The sequence below is a fragment of the Geotrypetes seraphini genome, chromosome 1 (genome assembly GCF_902459505.1).
Source record: "Geotrypetes seraphini chromosome 1, aGeoSer1.1, whole genome shotgun sequence".
NCBI lineage: Eukaryota > Metazoa > Chordata > Amphibia > Gymnophiona > Dermophiidae > Geotrypetes > Geotrypetes seraphini.
Genome location: NC_047084.1, coordinates 353,569,110 through 353,584,383, shown reverse-complemented (window position 1 = coordinate 353,584,383; position 15,274 = coordinate 353,569,110). Strand labels below are relative to the sequence as shown.

The window sequence follows — 15,274 nt, the reverse complement described above, 5'->3', positions numbered from 1 at the left end:
TTCACTAACCCTCCTGGCAGAGGTGATGGCAATGAGGAAAAGCACCTTCCATGTAAGAAATTTGAGTGAAGTTGTGGCAAGAGGCTCAAACGGAGGTTTCATGAGGGCTGATAGAACCACATTCAGGTCCCAGACGACTGGAGGAGGCTTCAGAGGTGGTTTGACATTGAAGAGGCCTCTCATGAACCGGGAAAATGAGCCGTAAGAGGTTTTCCGAGGATAGGCTCATGAAACGCAGTGATGGCACTGAGGTGGACTCTGATGGAGGTCGACTTGAGGTCAGCGTCGGAGAGAGAAAGCAAATAGTTCAGTACAGTTTCCACCGCCAATGAGGTGGGATCGTGATGATGAAGTAGACACCAAGAAGAGAACCGGGTCCACTTCTGATGGTAACATTGGAGGGTGGCCGGTTTCCTGGAGGCATCCAAAATACGACGGACAGGCTGAGACAGATTCTCTGGAGAGGTCAGCCCGAGAGAAACCAAGCTGTCAGGTGGAGTGAGGACAGATTGGGATGTAGTAGAGACTGATGCTGCTGTGTAAGTAGAGTAGGAAATACAGGAAGAGGAATGGGCTCCCTGGAGCTGAGTTGGAGCAGGAAGGAGAACAAGTGTTGGCGAGGCCACCGAGGAGCGATGAGAATCATGGTGGCTCTGTCCCTGCGGAGTTTGGACAACGTCCGCAACATCAGAGGTAGTGGAGGAAAGGCATAGAGGAACCGATCCGTCCAGTCGAGCAGGAATGCATCCGGGGCCAGACGATGAGGAGAGAAGAGTCTGGAACAGAACTGGGGCAGCTGATGGTTGTGAGGAGCTGCAAAGAGGTCCACCTGCGGAGTGCCCCAGTGAGCAAAGATGGAGCGGAGCGTGGGAGGATCCAGAGTCCACTCGTGAGGTTGAAGGATGCGGCTGAGATTGTCGGCCAGGGAGTTCTGTTCGCCCTGGATATAGACAGCCTTGAGGAAGAGACTGTGGGCCGTGGCCCAGGTCCAGATGCGGATGGCCTCCTGACAAAGGAGGGGAGATCCGGTGCCGCCTTGTTTGGTTATGTACATGGCGACTTGGTTGTCTGTGCACAGGAGAAGGACCTGAGGGTAGAGAAGGTGCTGGAAGGCTTTGAAAGCATAGAACATGGCTCTGAGCTCCAGGAAATTGATGTAATGTTGACGCTCCTGAGGGGTCCAGAGTCCCTGGGTGCGAAGATCTCCCAGGTGAGCTCCCCAAGCATAAGGGGAGGCATCTGTGGTTATGATCATGGAGTGAGGGGGTAGATGAAAGAGTAGACCCCTGGAAAGATTGGAGGAGTTCAACCACCATTGAAGAGATTGCTGAAGAGACGATGTCACAGAGATGGGATGAGAAAGAGAATCGGTGGTCTGTGACCATTGGTTGGCTAGAGTCCACTGAGGTGTCCTGAGGTGGAGTCGCGCCAGAGGAAGTACATGGACCGTCGAGGCCATGTGGCCCAGGAGGATCATCATCTGCCGAGCTGGAATGGAGTGATGAAGGAGCACCTGACGGCAGAGGTGGAGCAGGGTTCGATGGCGGTCGGAGGGGAGAAATGCCCTCATTAGAGTGGTGTCGAGAACTGCTCCAATGAACTGAAGTCGCTGTGTGGGAAGCAGATACGACTTGGGGTAGTTGATCTCGAAACCCAGGAGATGGAGGAACGAGATGGTGTGTTGAGTGGCTTGTAGCACAAGCGGAGACGTAGGTGCTTTCACCAGCCAATCGTCCAAGTAGGGGAACACTTGAAGGTCGTGAGACCTGAGGAAGGCCGCCACCACAATAAGGCACTTGGTGAACACTCTGGGTGATGAGGCGAGGCCAAAGGGTAGCACTTTGTACTGATAGTGATGGTGCTGTATCTGGAACCGTAGATAGCGACGTGAAGTCGGATGGATTGGGATGTGAGTGTAGGCCTCCTTGAGGTCTAGGGAGCATAGCCAGTCGTGGTGAGAGAGAAGAGGGTAAAGCGTGGCCAGGAAGAGCATTCTGAACTTCTCTTTGACCAGACACTTGTTGAGGTCCCTGAGATCGAGGATGGGACGAAGGTCTCCTGTTTTTTTGGGAACCAGGAAGGAGCGGGAGTAGAATCCCTGACCCCTTTGGTCCAGAGGTACCTCTTCAATGGCATTGAGAAGAAGGAGGGATTGGACCTCCCTCAGGAGGAGGGGGTTTGGGAGGAGTGAGAAGCAGACTCTATGGGAGGATGGTCTGGTGGAAGAGTCTGGAAGTTGAGAGAGTAGCCGTGGCGAATGATGTTGAGGACCCACTGGTCCGAAGTGATGACCTCCCAACGGCTGAGGAAAAGTTGAAGACGTCCTCTGATAGGTTGAGGGAGAGGGAGCGACAGGAGGAGACTGGTTATGCTCTGGAGAAAGGAGTCAAAAGGGTTGAGACGGTTTTGATGAAGGAAGAGGCTTGGCAGGTTGAGTCTGTGGGCGAGGCTGATGCTGGTGGCAAGGACGGCGAGACTGTTGTTGAGGCGGGTTGAGAGGTCTGGCCGAGAACCTGCGTTGGTAAGAAGACTGTTGCCTGTAGGGGCGAGCAGGTGGAGTCTTCTTTTTAGGTTTGATCAGAGTGTCCCACCTGGTCTCATGTGCTGAGAGCTTCTGGGTGGTCGAGTCCAGGGACTCTTCGAAAAGTTCATCACCCAGACAAGGTGCGTGAGCCAGGTGGTCCTGGTGGTTAATGTCTAGGTCAGAGATTCTCAGCCATGCCAAACGGCGCATAGCCACCGCCATGGCAGATGCGCGAGAGGTCAGCTCAAACGAGTCGTAGATAGAGCAAACCATGAATTTCCTGAGTTGGAGGAGGCTGGAAATTTGTTGCTGGAAAAGAGGGACCTTACGTTCAGGAAGATATTTCTGTAAGGAGGAGAGCTGTTGCACCAGATGCTTCATACAGAAGGAGAAGTGGAAGGTGTAGTTGTTGGCTCTATTGGTTAGCATGGCATTTTGGAAAAGGCGCTTACCAAATTTATCCATAGTTTTTCCCTCTCTGCCAGGAGGGGTGGAGGCATATACACTGGAACCCTGAGATTTTTTCAAAGTAGATTCCACCAGGAGGGATTCGTGGGGCAATTGAGGTTTGTCAAACCCTGGGATTGGAATAACCCGGTACAAGCTATCCAATTTGCGAGGGGCCCCGGGAACAGTGAGGGGAGTCTCCCAGTTTTTATAGAAAGTTTCCCGTAAGAATTCGTGGACGGGCAACTTTAGAAATTCCTTGGGAGGTTGCTCAAAGTCTAGGGCATCAAGAAAAGCCTGAGACTTTTTAGAGTCGGACTCTAAGGGGATGGAAAGAGCTGCTGACATCTCCTTAAGGAATTTAGAGAAAGATGATTGCTCTGGTTTGGAGACGGTGTCGGTCATGGAGGGTTCTTCGTCGATGGATGAAGCGTCCTCTTCGGTACCGTGCGGGGAATCTTCCCACAAGTCCGGGTCTCTAACGTCGGGGTGTGCACGTTTCGACATTGGTGTAGAGGGCTCGGCATGGTGGGTCTTTGAGAGAGATTTGCCTGAGCGCACCGAGGCGGTACCGGGTGAGGAAGACCGATGTCGTTCCTGGGACCGGGCAGGGTCGGCAGCAGCACGGGTATGCGCTGTAGGTGTTTCACCCAAGAGCACTGGCATGGAGGTATTAATGGGACAGTGCGAGGCTCGGACCGGTCCTGTACCGGAAGGTGCGGCGCCAGCAACACTGGCAACAGTTGTTGGAGTTGTTGCTGCAGCTGCATCTGTAACTGTGTTTGGAGTATGGCCGCGATGCGGTCATCCAGGGGAGGCACCGGTACCGCTTTTTTCTTCTTCGGTACCAAAGGTACCGCTCTACCCTCCGGCGATGAGGAGGCCGATGATGAGGCACTCACCGAGATCGGAGCGGAGCATTTGCGGGGTCGGTGCGGTGCCGGGAGGGTCGGTGTCGCAACCGTGGCAGGAGGGCGCTCGAGGGAAGTGGAAGGCTTCTTAGCCGGCTTACCTGGGCCCAACGACCCCGAGGAAGGGTCCGGTGGTGTTGACGTCGTCGGTGCCGACTTTTGGGGTGCTGTCGACATCGCAGCAGATTCCATGGCAGATCCGGTACCGAACAAAATATTTTGTTGGATCTGCCTATTTTTCAGAGTGCGCTTTTTAAGCGTAGCACAGCGGGTGCAGGTGTCAGCCCGATGCTCTGGACCCAAGCACTGCAGGCACCAATTGTACGGGTCGGTGAGAGAGATCGGGCGTGCACACCGCTGGCACTTCTTGAAGCCTGGTTGAGGGGGCATGAAGGGAAACACGGCCTCCGCAAAATCAAAGCCGGAGGCCTGGATGGTGACAATAGGCCCCGCCGGGGCCGGCTCGAAAAAATAAAGAAAACTCGACGAGTTTGTTTTTTTTTTTAAAAGAAAATTAAAGGAATCCAAAGGGAAAAAAAGAAGAAAATCGAAAAAATACGCGAGCGGGAAGGCAAACTAAATGATTTCAACAGCCGTTGAAACACATGCGACTTCTTCGCTCCGCGGAAACGAAGAAACTGGGGACCACGCACTCCTCCGTCGGGCGGGAAGGCACTCGCGCATGCGCGGTGCGGCCAACTAGAACTTTCTAGTAAAAAGTGTCCATACCGGGGCTCCGTCGGTGACGTCACCCATGCGTTAAGAATATGCTGCCTGCTTGTCCTGGGATAAATGTAAATATATGTTTCTTGTTGTAAACATCGCATTCTCTCATTGCATGAATCTTGTTGTAAACCGCTTTGAACTTATGGTATAGCAGTATATAAGAAATAAAATTATTATTATTATTATGTGTTAGAGTTTATCTGTGTTCTGCATGTGTGACCAAGGTCAGGTGTTCTGGTAGGAATGAATGTTGTGAAGTGTTATTAGTGTCATGGCCCCAAGTAGGAATTGTTGGCAGTTTGTCCAGGTTTTGGAAGGCCATGAGCTCTGGTCTGTTTCTGGAGGGCCTCTGCGCATGTATGGATGTTGACGTGATGATATCAAGGCATGCATGTATGAGACGTGATGTCATTACATCAACGTCCACGTATGCACGGAGGCCCTCTAGATGTGGCGTGGAGCTCGGGGAAGGAAATACGAGGTTCATGTGGGGGTGGAACGTGGCTCGGCTGAGGCAGAACAGGGAAGAGCCAAGTGTCCTCTTTTTTAAAAAAGGAAATCTGGTAACCCTACTTCATACACAAAAAGTATCCTTTAAAATAAAATCCCTATATACAGCTTCAAGAGCATCCCAAACTCTTCCCAAGTGGGATAAGAATGCAAATTGTATTCAAGATATTCCTTCACCAAATATCTATAAATTGGCACAATAGCTTCATCCTTGAGCAAGCCATTATTCAACATCTAATACTTATCCCTCCTTTCCTCCTGCATATTGTGAGTCTGTCGGTGCTGGCTTTTGCAACAGGCTCCCGACCAGGGCTCAGCAACGACCGATCTTAACGTGCCTTCAAAAGATGTTGAAGGTCCTGCTGGTACTTAAGAGTATAGCAGAATATAGAAGAAATGTCAGGAACAATAAAGTTTTTCCACCAAACTTGAGTCCAACTTTATTTAAAGCTTGCCAAAATTAAGTCTTTGAACAACAAAAGAAAACATGAACATAAATTTCGGGCTTACAAAAACACAGCCCACACCTTTCTTGCAGGTAAGAGTCCAAATGGTTCTAGTGTAGCCTTGCCCTGTCTGTCCCCCAGTCAAAAGGGCAAAATAAGGCTACAAAAACTACCCAGCCTTTATACTGGTTATTCCCAATGGTTTTTAAACACTGTGGGAATGTGCTGCCTAGGCCTGGTCTTTAACAGGCCTTCCCCAGCCAACTTAACAAACAGCTGGTGGGGGAGGGGAGTAGCTGAATCCACTTATTTAAAGCTTGCCAAAAATTGGCCCCACAATCCCACCCTGAGGATCTTATGTGGATTCTCCCCACTACTATCCCTTTCACCCGGACAGTCACAAAGTCACATCCAAACAGATAAAAAGGCAAAAGTCAAAATGTTCAAGGAAAAAAAAACCACTTTCTTCCCTGACTCAGGCAATAAGGCACACCTGCAGCCGTGAACCTAGCACTGCTCACGCTGCTTGCACTGGCCTTATGCCTCCAGACAGCCCCAAAAGAGAACCAAATTCAAAAGCAAACAAAAACAGCAAAGAAATCCAACTTAGCTTTGATCCATGTAGCTTTCTTCTGGTTCCAGGGAAGTATCCATGAGTTCTATGGTGTCCTGGCTGGCTGGCTGGTTGGTCTCAGGGACAGTGGTAACATCTGCCATCTCAATGTCCTGATTCTGAGATGATTCAGGAGCCCAGTCCCTCGAGCCTCCTTCCTGGGCTGACCCAGGGCAGACTGAATTGTTTCTCCTCAGCTGAGCCTCTAAAGCCCTGAGCTGGACACGCCCTAACCTGTAAGGGGGAGGTACAACCTGTTGCTTCTGCTGAGCTTTCTGATTAGCCTTAATTGGGCTCAGCAGTTGTGCCTTAGCTGAGCTGTGAGCCTGCCTCTTAGGCTGTTCGTTTTTGTAAGGCACCTCCTGCTGCTCCAGGCTGTTCTCCCTCTCATCTTCCCCTCCCCAGGGTTCTGTAACCTGGTGGTTCAATGGGAACTCAGACCCTATCTGTTTGTCTGCGCTTAGCCTATCACTCTGGTTAGCCCTTTTCAGGGTATGGCCTGGAGTTGGAGGAGCTTGACCTGGCACAAGCCTAGCCTTAAGGCTGGGGTTGTGACAATATTCAAAATCTACACAACAAGGTGTGGGGTCAAAGAAGGGGGTGGGGGAAGAGAGCCAGCTCTGCCCTACAACCAATAGCCAGCTCTGCCCTACAACCAATAGCCCACAATCTATCTGACAATAAGTCTCATGTGGAAATGTGTAGAAAATATAATCCTGAGATCAAAAACACACAGTTCCTGAATCAGGTCTTACAGTGCCCTGGAAACCAAACTGTTCATTCCTGAACAAGATCCCATATAATCCAACTCAGGACACATTCAAACATTAAAGTCCCTATCCAATATCAGGAAGCCATCAGCAAAAAATGCCAATGTCTTATCAGGTCCTTAAAGAACACTATTAAAAGTGGTGTGTGTGCTAGCCCTAGTACAACCTTAATAGTTTAAACAGAGCCAGGCAAATATTTATTCATTCAATTTTCTATACCGTTCTCCCAGGAGAGTTCAGAACTAGAGTTACCAGACGTCTGGGAAAACCCAGACATGTCCTCTTTTTAGAGGACTGTCTGGGCTCCCGGCAGGCTTTTCAAAACCCAGCATTTGTCTGGATTTTGGAAAGCCCCAATGAATTCCGGCAAATCATTTGCATGCAAACTTGATAGTGCATCAGATCGCTGTTGGAGAATTGGCCAGAGTCAACCATCAGCGATTGAGTCACAAACTTTTGTGCATCTAGTCCATAGTTTAGATACTGTATCTTGCAAAGATAATTCTATATGATTTACCACATTCCAAATATCTTGTAAAGTTATTATTTTATCCACTGAAGTTGGCTCCGTTTGCAAAGTCATTTGAACCAGGACTAGAGAAAAAAATCCCGAAGGCACCTTACTCTTTTCCAGGTTCCTCAAATTTGGATCCAATTCTAGTTGAGAGAATGAGCCTTTACCAATTCTAGGGACTGGCTCATTTGTTTCTTGTGAGGTTCCTAGTTGAGGGAAGGTGATTGTTCACCAGAGGATAAAGAAGCAGATTGTGAAAGTATACTCATCTGACCAGTATTAGCGGTAAGCGTCAAAGAAACATAATGATGATCCATGTGCCCCTTGATGGGAATAGTTGCAACTGTCTTTGCCATGCCCTGTTATCAACAGAAACTTCCACAATCCAGTATGGTCTCCTTCAGGAAGGGTCTCCAAAGGAGAATGTCCTGCCCCTTTGGGCACACACCCAAGGGCACGCATCCACGGGCTGAGTTCTGTGGCTAGATGACCTTTTAAGAGGTCTAGCAGGACCTCTTCCTCCAGCTCCTGATGTCGGTTGCTGGCCACGGAGAGTGCTTGTCAATGGAATAAAAAAGAGCCTGCCGACTCAAGGCAGCCCTTCGAACTCCATGGCTAGATGATCTGGTTTATAGTCAAGCCAATGCCCCCTCCCAGAATTTTGCAGGCTGCCGCCACAACCAGAGTCTGCACCCTACCCCCTTCCCTGACCATTGTACCTTCTCTGTCAATCCAGAAGTGCAGCGGGCAGGAGTGCACTTTCCGAGCTCCAGCCCCACTGCTAACCAGCTGCCACAGATCGAGTTTCTTCGGCCGCTGAGCAACATGAGCAGGAGCACAATTTGGTGTGTTCCTGCTCATGCCGCTCAGAGGCCAAAGAAAATTGATCTGTGGCAGCCGGTTAGCAGCAGGCAGGATCTCGGAAAGCTCTCTCCTGCCCACTGCATCTCCACCAGGGATCAGCAGAGGTATGAGGATAGGGCAGGGAGGGTGGACAGAGTGCAGAGTCTGACAGGGGAAGGAAGGGTGCAGTGTTCAGAGCCCAACAGGGGAGGGAAGGAAGGAAGGGTGCTGGGTACAGAGCCTGACAGGGGAGGAAGGGAAGGAAGAGTGCTGGGTACAGAGCCTGACAGAGGAGGGAAGGAAGGAAGGGTGCTGGGTGCAGAGCCTGACAGAGGAGGGAGGGAAGGAAGGTGCACAGCCTGACAGGGGAGGGAGGGAGGGAGGGAGGGAAGGAAGAATGCTGAGTATAGAGCCTGACAGGGGAGGGAGGGAAGGAAGGGTGCAGAGCTTGACAGGGGAGGGAGGGAGGGAAGGAAGAGTGCTGGGTACAGAGCCTGATAGGGGAGGGAGGGAAGGAAGGGTGCTGGGTGCAGAGCCTGACAGGGGAGGGAGGGAAGGAAGGGTGCAGAGCCTGACAGGGGAGGGAAGGAAAGAAGGGTGCTGGGTGAAGAGCCTGACAAGGGAGGGAGGGAAGGAAGGGTGCTGAGTGCAGAGCCTGGCAGGGGAGGGAGGAAGGAAAGGAAGGGTGCTGGGTACAGAACCTGACAGGGGAGGGAAGGAAGGACAGTGCAGTGCCTGACAGGGGAGGGAGGAAGGGAAAGGGGCTGGGTGCAGAGACTGACAGGGCAGGGCACTTGAATATTAAGCCACCCGACTTATATTCGAGTCAACCATTTTTCCTCCTTTTTGGAGGGAAAAATGTGGTGTCAACATATTCAGATCGACTTATATTCAAGTATATACAGTAATACTTCTTCACATTCATGTAATTATGATATTATATTACTTTTTTCCAATAAATCCACTGATGCTTATAAACACTTATTCATAACTCAATTTTCATTTTGTAGGAGAAAGACCTCAGTGGCTACACCTGATCAGCATATTTAATTTTAGTTCAGGTATCCATTTGACTAGCCTCCTCATTGGTCTGCCTTCCACTTACAATCATATCAAATAATTTTGTTCTTTTTTTTGTTTGTTTGTTTGTTTTCTTTCTTTAACTTATTATCAGAATAATCACTTATCTTTATATTCAAAATTGTGCGGTGCTCCAACATGAATTCATGTTTCGCCAATTAGCTGTCTCAAGGAGCAATCCCTGCAGAGGCACATGTATCTCAAGAACATTCACTGTGAAAATCCTAAAAACAAACCCAGACCCAGAGTTTGCTATCATATAGGTGCTTTGATACATTGATTCCTTTTTGTACAAAGAGCACAGTCTTTAAAAAGAAAGGTATATTTGCAAGTGGAATGTTAGTTTCAGAATGTGCCAAGCACGACTTACCACAAAAGGAACGTTGACAGTTCTGATCAAGTCAACATTAGGGTCACCAACAGATTTTTCTTGATCAAATACAAAGGTCTTCAAGTTCAATGCAGACACGTCTGTAGCATTAACAAGAAACTGAACATCAATTCTTTTCCTGAACTCCCTAAGTGGGAAAGAAAAGGTTCCTTTTTACATATTAATTAAAAGTCACACTTAAGACGTAATTTAACCAAAGGTCAAGACTTAGAAACATTTCAGGTAGAAAGTTATTCACCAAAGTTTGCCAGATAAATAGAAACATTTCAGGTAGAAAGTTATTCACCAAAGTTTGCCAGATAAATATAATCATATGTTTTCTGCACCACTGCACACTTAGAAATCATTACTCTGGCTCTTATTTTAAAAGCCCCATTTGCAATTTACTCATGCCTCCAATAAATATGCAAAACAATTTTAGAAATTACAGGTATAAATCTGAACTATGTGCATATAGCAGGGTACATGGTTTCAAGAGGGACTAAGGCAGGACAAAGAATACATGTCTATTTCTCATTTCAGAAGGGGATGCACATCTATGATCACAGAAATCAGTGTCAGGATTAACATTTGCTTCTGGATATGTACAGATTTTGTAGAAGTGCTTGTTTTTGGGTAGAGTTCTACAAAAGGATTAGAGGAAGTCACCATTCCCCCCAGTGTCCACTTCTAATGAATAGTGCCAAATGATTGTGGCCTTTGTACTTGACATTGTGTAGTTTTCCAAAATGAGACGTACATATCTAAGGGTTCCTTTTACAAAGCCGCGCTAGCGGTTTTATCGAACGCACCGGATTAGCACGCTAGCCGGAAATCTATCGCCTGCTCAAAAGGAGGCGGTAGTGGCTAGCGCATGCAGCAATTTAGCGCGCGCTATTCCATGCGTTAAGGCCCTAGTGCGGCTTTGTAAAAGGAGCCCTAAGTGTCTTAAATATGGCTTACATGTGACAGTGTCAATACTTAGACGTACGTGTATGTTGCAGAGTTGCCTCCATTGATTTATGTTTTTTTAAATGTATTATTTAAATTTTAATTAACAAGAAGCATATACTATGCATTAGGAAATGAAATTCAATTGCATTGTACAAAAATTAACAAAGGCAAATGCATAACCATGCATTCCCAAAAGTATTTCAGAAAAGGCAGCAGATCATTATCTAGAATATTACCAAGGCTAAACATATCCCAATTCTGATTTCTAAATTCTATCTAAAATGGAGGCTGATTATCTTACTGCTATATAACATGCCGGTCCCACTTCTAATACCCATTTATGATTAACATCATGGACACTTGGAGAGTCCTGCCAAGCACTGTTTGGGCCCCGCTTGCTTTACCCATATGCCTTAAAACTGGCAACCTGCAACCTACCAACTAGGCTCTCACTTGCATTTGAGAAAGTGTCCTGTCCTGCAAAATTATGCCCTGGAGATTTCTAGAGACACAGAGACCTCACAACCTAGAAATAACACCTACAAGCCACACACAGAAAATTGTGGGTCACATTCAGTCATACGAAATTCAATCCATACGAAAAAGGAGATTATCGCTGAAAAATAGCTGGAAAGCGATGACCACAAATGCTCGCAGTCTAAGCAACAAAGTTCATGATCTGCAAGCCCTGATATTAGAGGCAGATCTAGATATTGTTGCTATCACAGAGACATGGTTCAGTGAATCACATGGATGGGATGCAAACATACCGGGATATAATCTTTTTAGGAAGGACAGAGATGGTCATAAAGGTGGAGGAGTAGCTCTCTATGTAAAGATCAATATCCAAGCGACCGAAATGCAAGGGACCTGGGGAGAGGAAGAAGCGATATGGATTGCTCTGAAAAGAGAAGATGGAACTTCTATCTACGTGGGTGTAGTCTACAGACCTCCGACTCAATCGCAGCAAATTGATAAGGATCTGATTGTGGATATCCAAAAGTTTGGAAGGAAAGAGGAGGTTCTGCTGTTGGGAGATTTCAACCTGCCGGATGCGGACTGGAATGTTTCGTCTGCGGAATCGGAAAGAAGTAGGGAGATTGTGGATGCCTTTCAAGAGGCTCTGCTCAGACAAATGGTGACGGAACCCACAAGGGAAAAAGCGATATTGGATCTGGTCCTCACAAATGGAGAGAGTATCTCTAATGTTCGAGTGGGTGCTCACCTGGGTAGTAGCGATCATCAAACGGTTTGGTTTGATATAACGGCTAAAGTGGAGAGCGGCCGCACGATACTTAAAGTCCTAGATTTCAAACGTACGGACTTTAATGCAATGGGAAAGTACCTGAAGAAAGAGCTGTTAGGATGGGAGGACATAAGAGAAGTGGAAAGACAGTGGTCTAAGCTGAAAGGAGCGATAAAAATGGCTACGGACCTTTATGTGAAGAAAATCAATAAAAACAAGAGAAAAAGGAAGCCGATATGGTTCTCCAACCTAGTGGCTGAGAAAATAAAGGCGAAAGAGTTGGCGTTCATGAAATATAAAAACACCCAAGAAGAGGAGAGCAGAAAGGACAACAGGGTGAAATTGAAAGAAGCCAAGAGAGAAATACGTTTGGCGAAGGCACAGGCGGAAGAACAAATGGCTAAAAATGTAAAAAAGGGAGATAAAAATTTTTTCAGATATATTAGTGAAAGGAGGAAGATAAAAAATGGAATTGCTAGGCTAAAAGATGCTGGGAACAAATATGTGGAGAGTGATGAGGAGAAAGCAAATGTGCTAAACAAATACTTCTGTTCTGTGTTCACAGAAGAAAATCCTGGAGAAGGACCGAGATTGTCCGGCAAAGTTACACGAGAAAATGGAGTAGATTCTGCACTGTTCACGGAGGAGGGTGTTTATGAGCAACTTGAAAAACTGAAGGTGGACAAAGCGATGGGACCAGACGGGATCCATCCCAGGATACTAAGGGAACTCAGAGAGGTTCTGGCGAGTCCTATTAAAGACTTGTTCAACAAATCTCTGGAGACGGGAGTGATTCCTGGGGATTGGAGGAGAGCGGATGTGGTCCCTATTCATAAAAGTGGTCACAAGGATGAAGCAGGAAACTACAGGCCGGTGAGCCTCACTTCAGTTGTTGGAAAAATAATGGAAGTGTTGCTGAAAGAAAGGATAGTATATTTTCTTGAATCTAATGGGTTACAGGATCCGAGGCTACATGGCTTTACAAAAGGTAAATCGTGCCAAACGAACCTGATTGAATTTTTTGATTGGGTGACCAGAGAGCTGGATCGAGGACATATGCTAGATGTAATTTACTTGGATTTCAGCAAAGCCTTTGATACAGTTCCTCATAGGAGGCTGTTGAACAAACTTGAAGGGCTGAAGTTAGGACCCAAAGTGGTGAACTGGGTCAGAAACTGGCTGTCGGACAGACGCCAGAGGGTGGTGGTTAATGGAAGTCGCTCGAAGGAAGGAAAGGTGACTAGTGGAGTCCCTCAGGGTTCGGTGCTGGGGCCAATCCTGTTCAATATGTATGTAAGTGACATTGCTGAAGGGTTAGAAGGAAAAGTGTGCCTTTTTGCAGATGATACCAAAATTTGTAACAGAGTAGACACCGTAGAGGGAGTGGAAAATATGAAAAAGGATCTGCAAAAGTTAGAGGAATGGTCTAATGCCTGGCAACTAAAATTCAATGCAAAGAAATGCAGAGTAATGCATTTGGGGATTAATAATAGGAAGGAACCGTATATGCTGGGAGGAGAGAAGCTGATATGCACGGACGGGGAGAGGGACCTTGGGGTGATAGTGTCCGAAGATCTAAAGGCGAAAAAACAGTGTGACAAGGCAGTGGCTGCTGCCAGAAGGATTCTGGGCTGTATAAAGAGAGGCGTAGTCAGTAGAAGGAAGAAGGTGTTGATGCCCCTGTACAGGTCATTGGTGAGGCCCCACTTGGAGTATTGTGTTCAGTTTTGGAGACCGTATCTGGCGAAAGATGTAAGAAGACTTGAGGCGGTCCAGAGGAGGGCGACGAAAATGATAGGAGGCTTGCGCCAGAAGACGTATGAGGAGAGACTGGAAGCCCTGAATATGTATACCCTAGAGGAAAGGAGAGACAGGGGAGATATGATTCAGACGTTCAAATACTTAAAGGGTATTAACGTAGAACAAAATCTTTTCCAGAGAAAGGAAAATGGTAAAACCAGAGGACATAATTTGAGGTTGAGGGGTGGTAGATTCAGGGGCAATGTTAGGAAATTCTACTTTACGGAGAGGGTGGTGGATGCCTGGAATGCGCTCCCGAGAGAGGTGGTGGAGAGTAAAACTGTGACTGAGTTCAAAGAAGCGTGGGATGAACACAGAAGATTTAGAATCAGAAAATAATATTAAATATTGAACTAAGGCCAGTTACTGGGCAGACTTGTACGGTCTGTGTCTGTGTATGGCCGTTTGGTGGAGGATGGGAAGGGGAGGGCTTCAATGGCTGGGAGGGTGTAGATGGGCTGGAGTAAGTCTTAACAGAGATTTCGGCAGTTGGAACCCAAGCATAGTACCGGGTAAAGCTTTGGATTCTTGCCCAGAAATAGCTAAGAAGAAAAAAAAAAAAAATTTAAATTGAATCAGGTTGGGCAGACTGGATGGACCATTCGGGTCTTTATCTGCCGTCATCTACTATGTTACTATGTTAGCTAATAAACTGAAACGTTTGTTAACAAAACAGTGAAGAAATGAACAAGTCAAAAGATGTACCGTAATTCTTTTAACCATCAGATAAAATGACTATCTAGACAAGCGCTAAGGAGGGTTTGGGATAAACTACCCATACTACGTAGGATGTGTAGACTTGTCTGTTTTCTGTGCATTTTATATGGAGTTACCATTATTTTCCATATTATCTGCCAGTCCCATTTACCGTACTTCAGATAATTGAGACTGTACTGAGTTGTCTCAATGGGTGGGATAAAGTTGGGTTAAGGGGCTGGGTTATGGTATTGGGGATCTGGATACGTATGAAGAAGATATTTTTGATTGGGGTAGGGAAAGGAGATTGGAATATTTTATTTGTTAGATTCTATTATATCAAATTAGAATGGGTATAAAGCTTTTCTCATTAAATGTTAATGGACTTAATCATCCTATTTTTAAAAAAAGATACTTGTCTTCTTGAAAAAGCAAAAGGCAGATTTTTTTTTTTTTTTTGCAAGAGACTCACTTGTCTGCAGAAGAATCTGTTAAATTGAAAGGCAGGTGGATTAAACACTTTCTTTGCCCCAGCTATAGGTAAGAAAGTTGGTATGGCAATTTTGGATAGTAAAATTATTTCTGCAACTTTTAGTAATTTTCATTCTGATCCATTAGGAAGATGGGTGTATATTACTATGACTCATGGAAAGGATATACTGACACTCTTTAATCTTTATGCATCTAATTCTAATCAATTAGAATTTTTTAGGAAAATGGAAAACATTATTCTTACAAATATTCTGCCTAATTTAATTATAGCAGGAGACTTCAATGCTGTGATGGATCAGTATATGGATAAGCAACCAAGTAGACAACTGAAA

At 46.6% G+C, this 15,274-nt stretch overlaps 1 protein-coding gene across 1 annotated transcript in view; it reads right to left on the bottom strand.

Annotated features, from left to right (window-relative positions):
* The window catches only part of SCARB2 (scavenger receptor class B member 2), a 118,069-nt gene that overhangs the window by 80,358 nt on the left and 22,437 nt on the right, over window positions 1-15,274 (bottom strand). Inside the window, exon 3 of the mRNA XM_033914397.1 lies at window positions 9,755-9,902. Within this exon, the coding sequence (XP_033770288.1) occupies window positions 9,755-9,902 (148 nt within the window). The remainder of the gene's footprint in view (window positions 1-9,754; window positions 9,903-15,274) is intronic.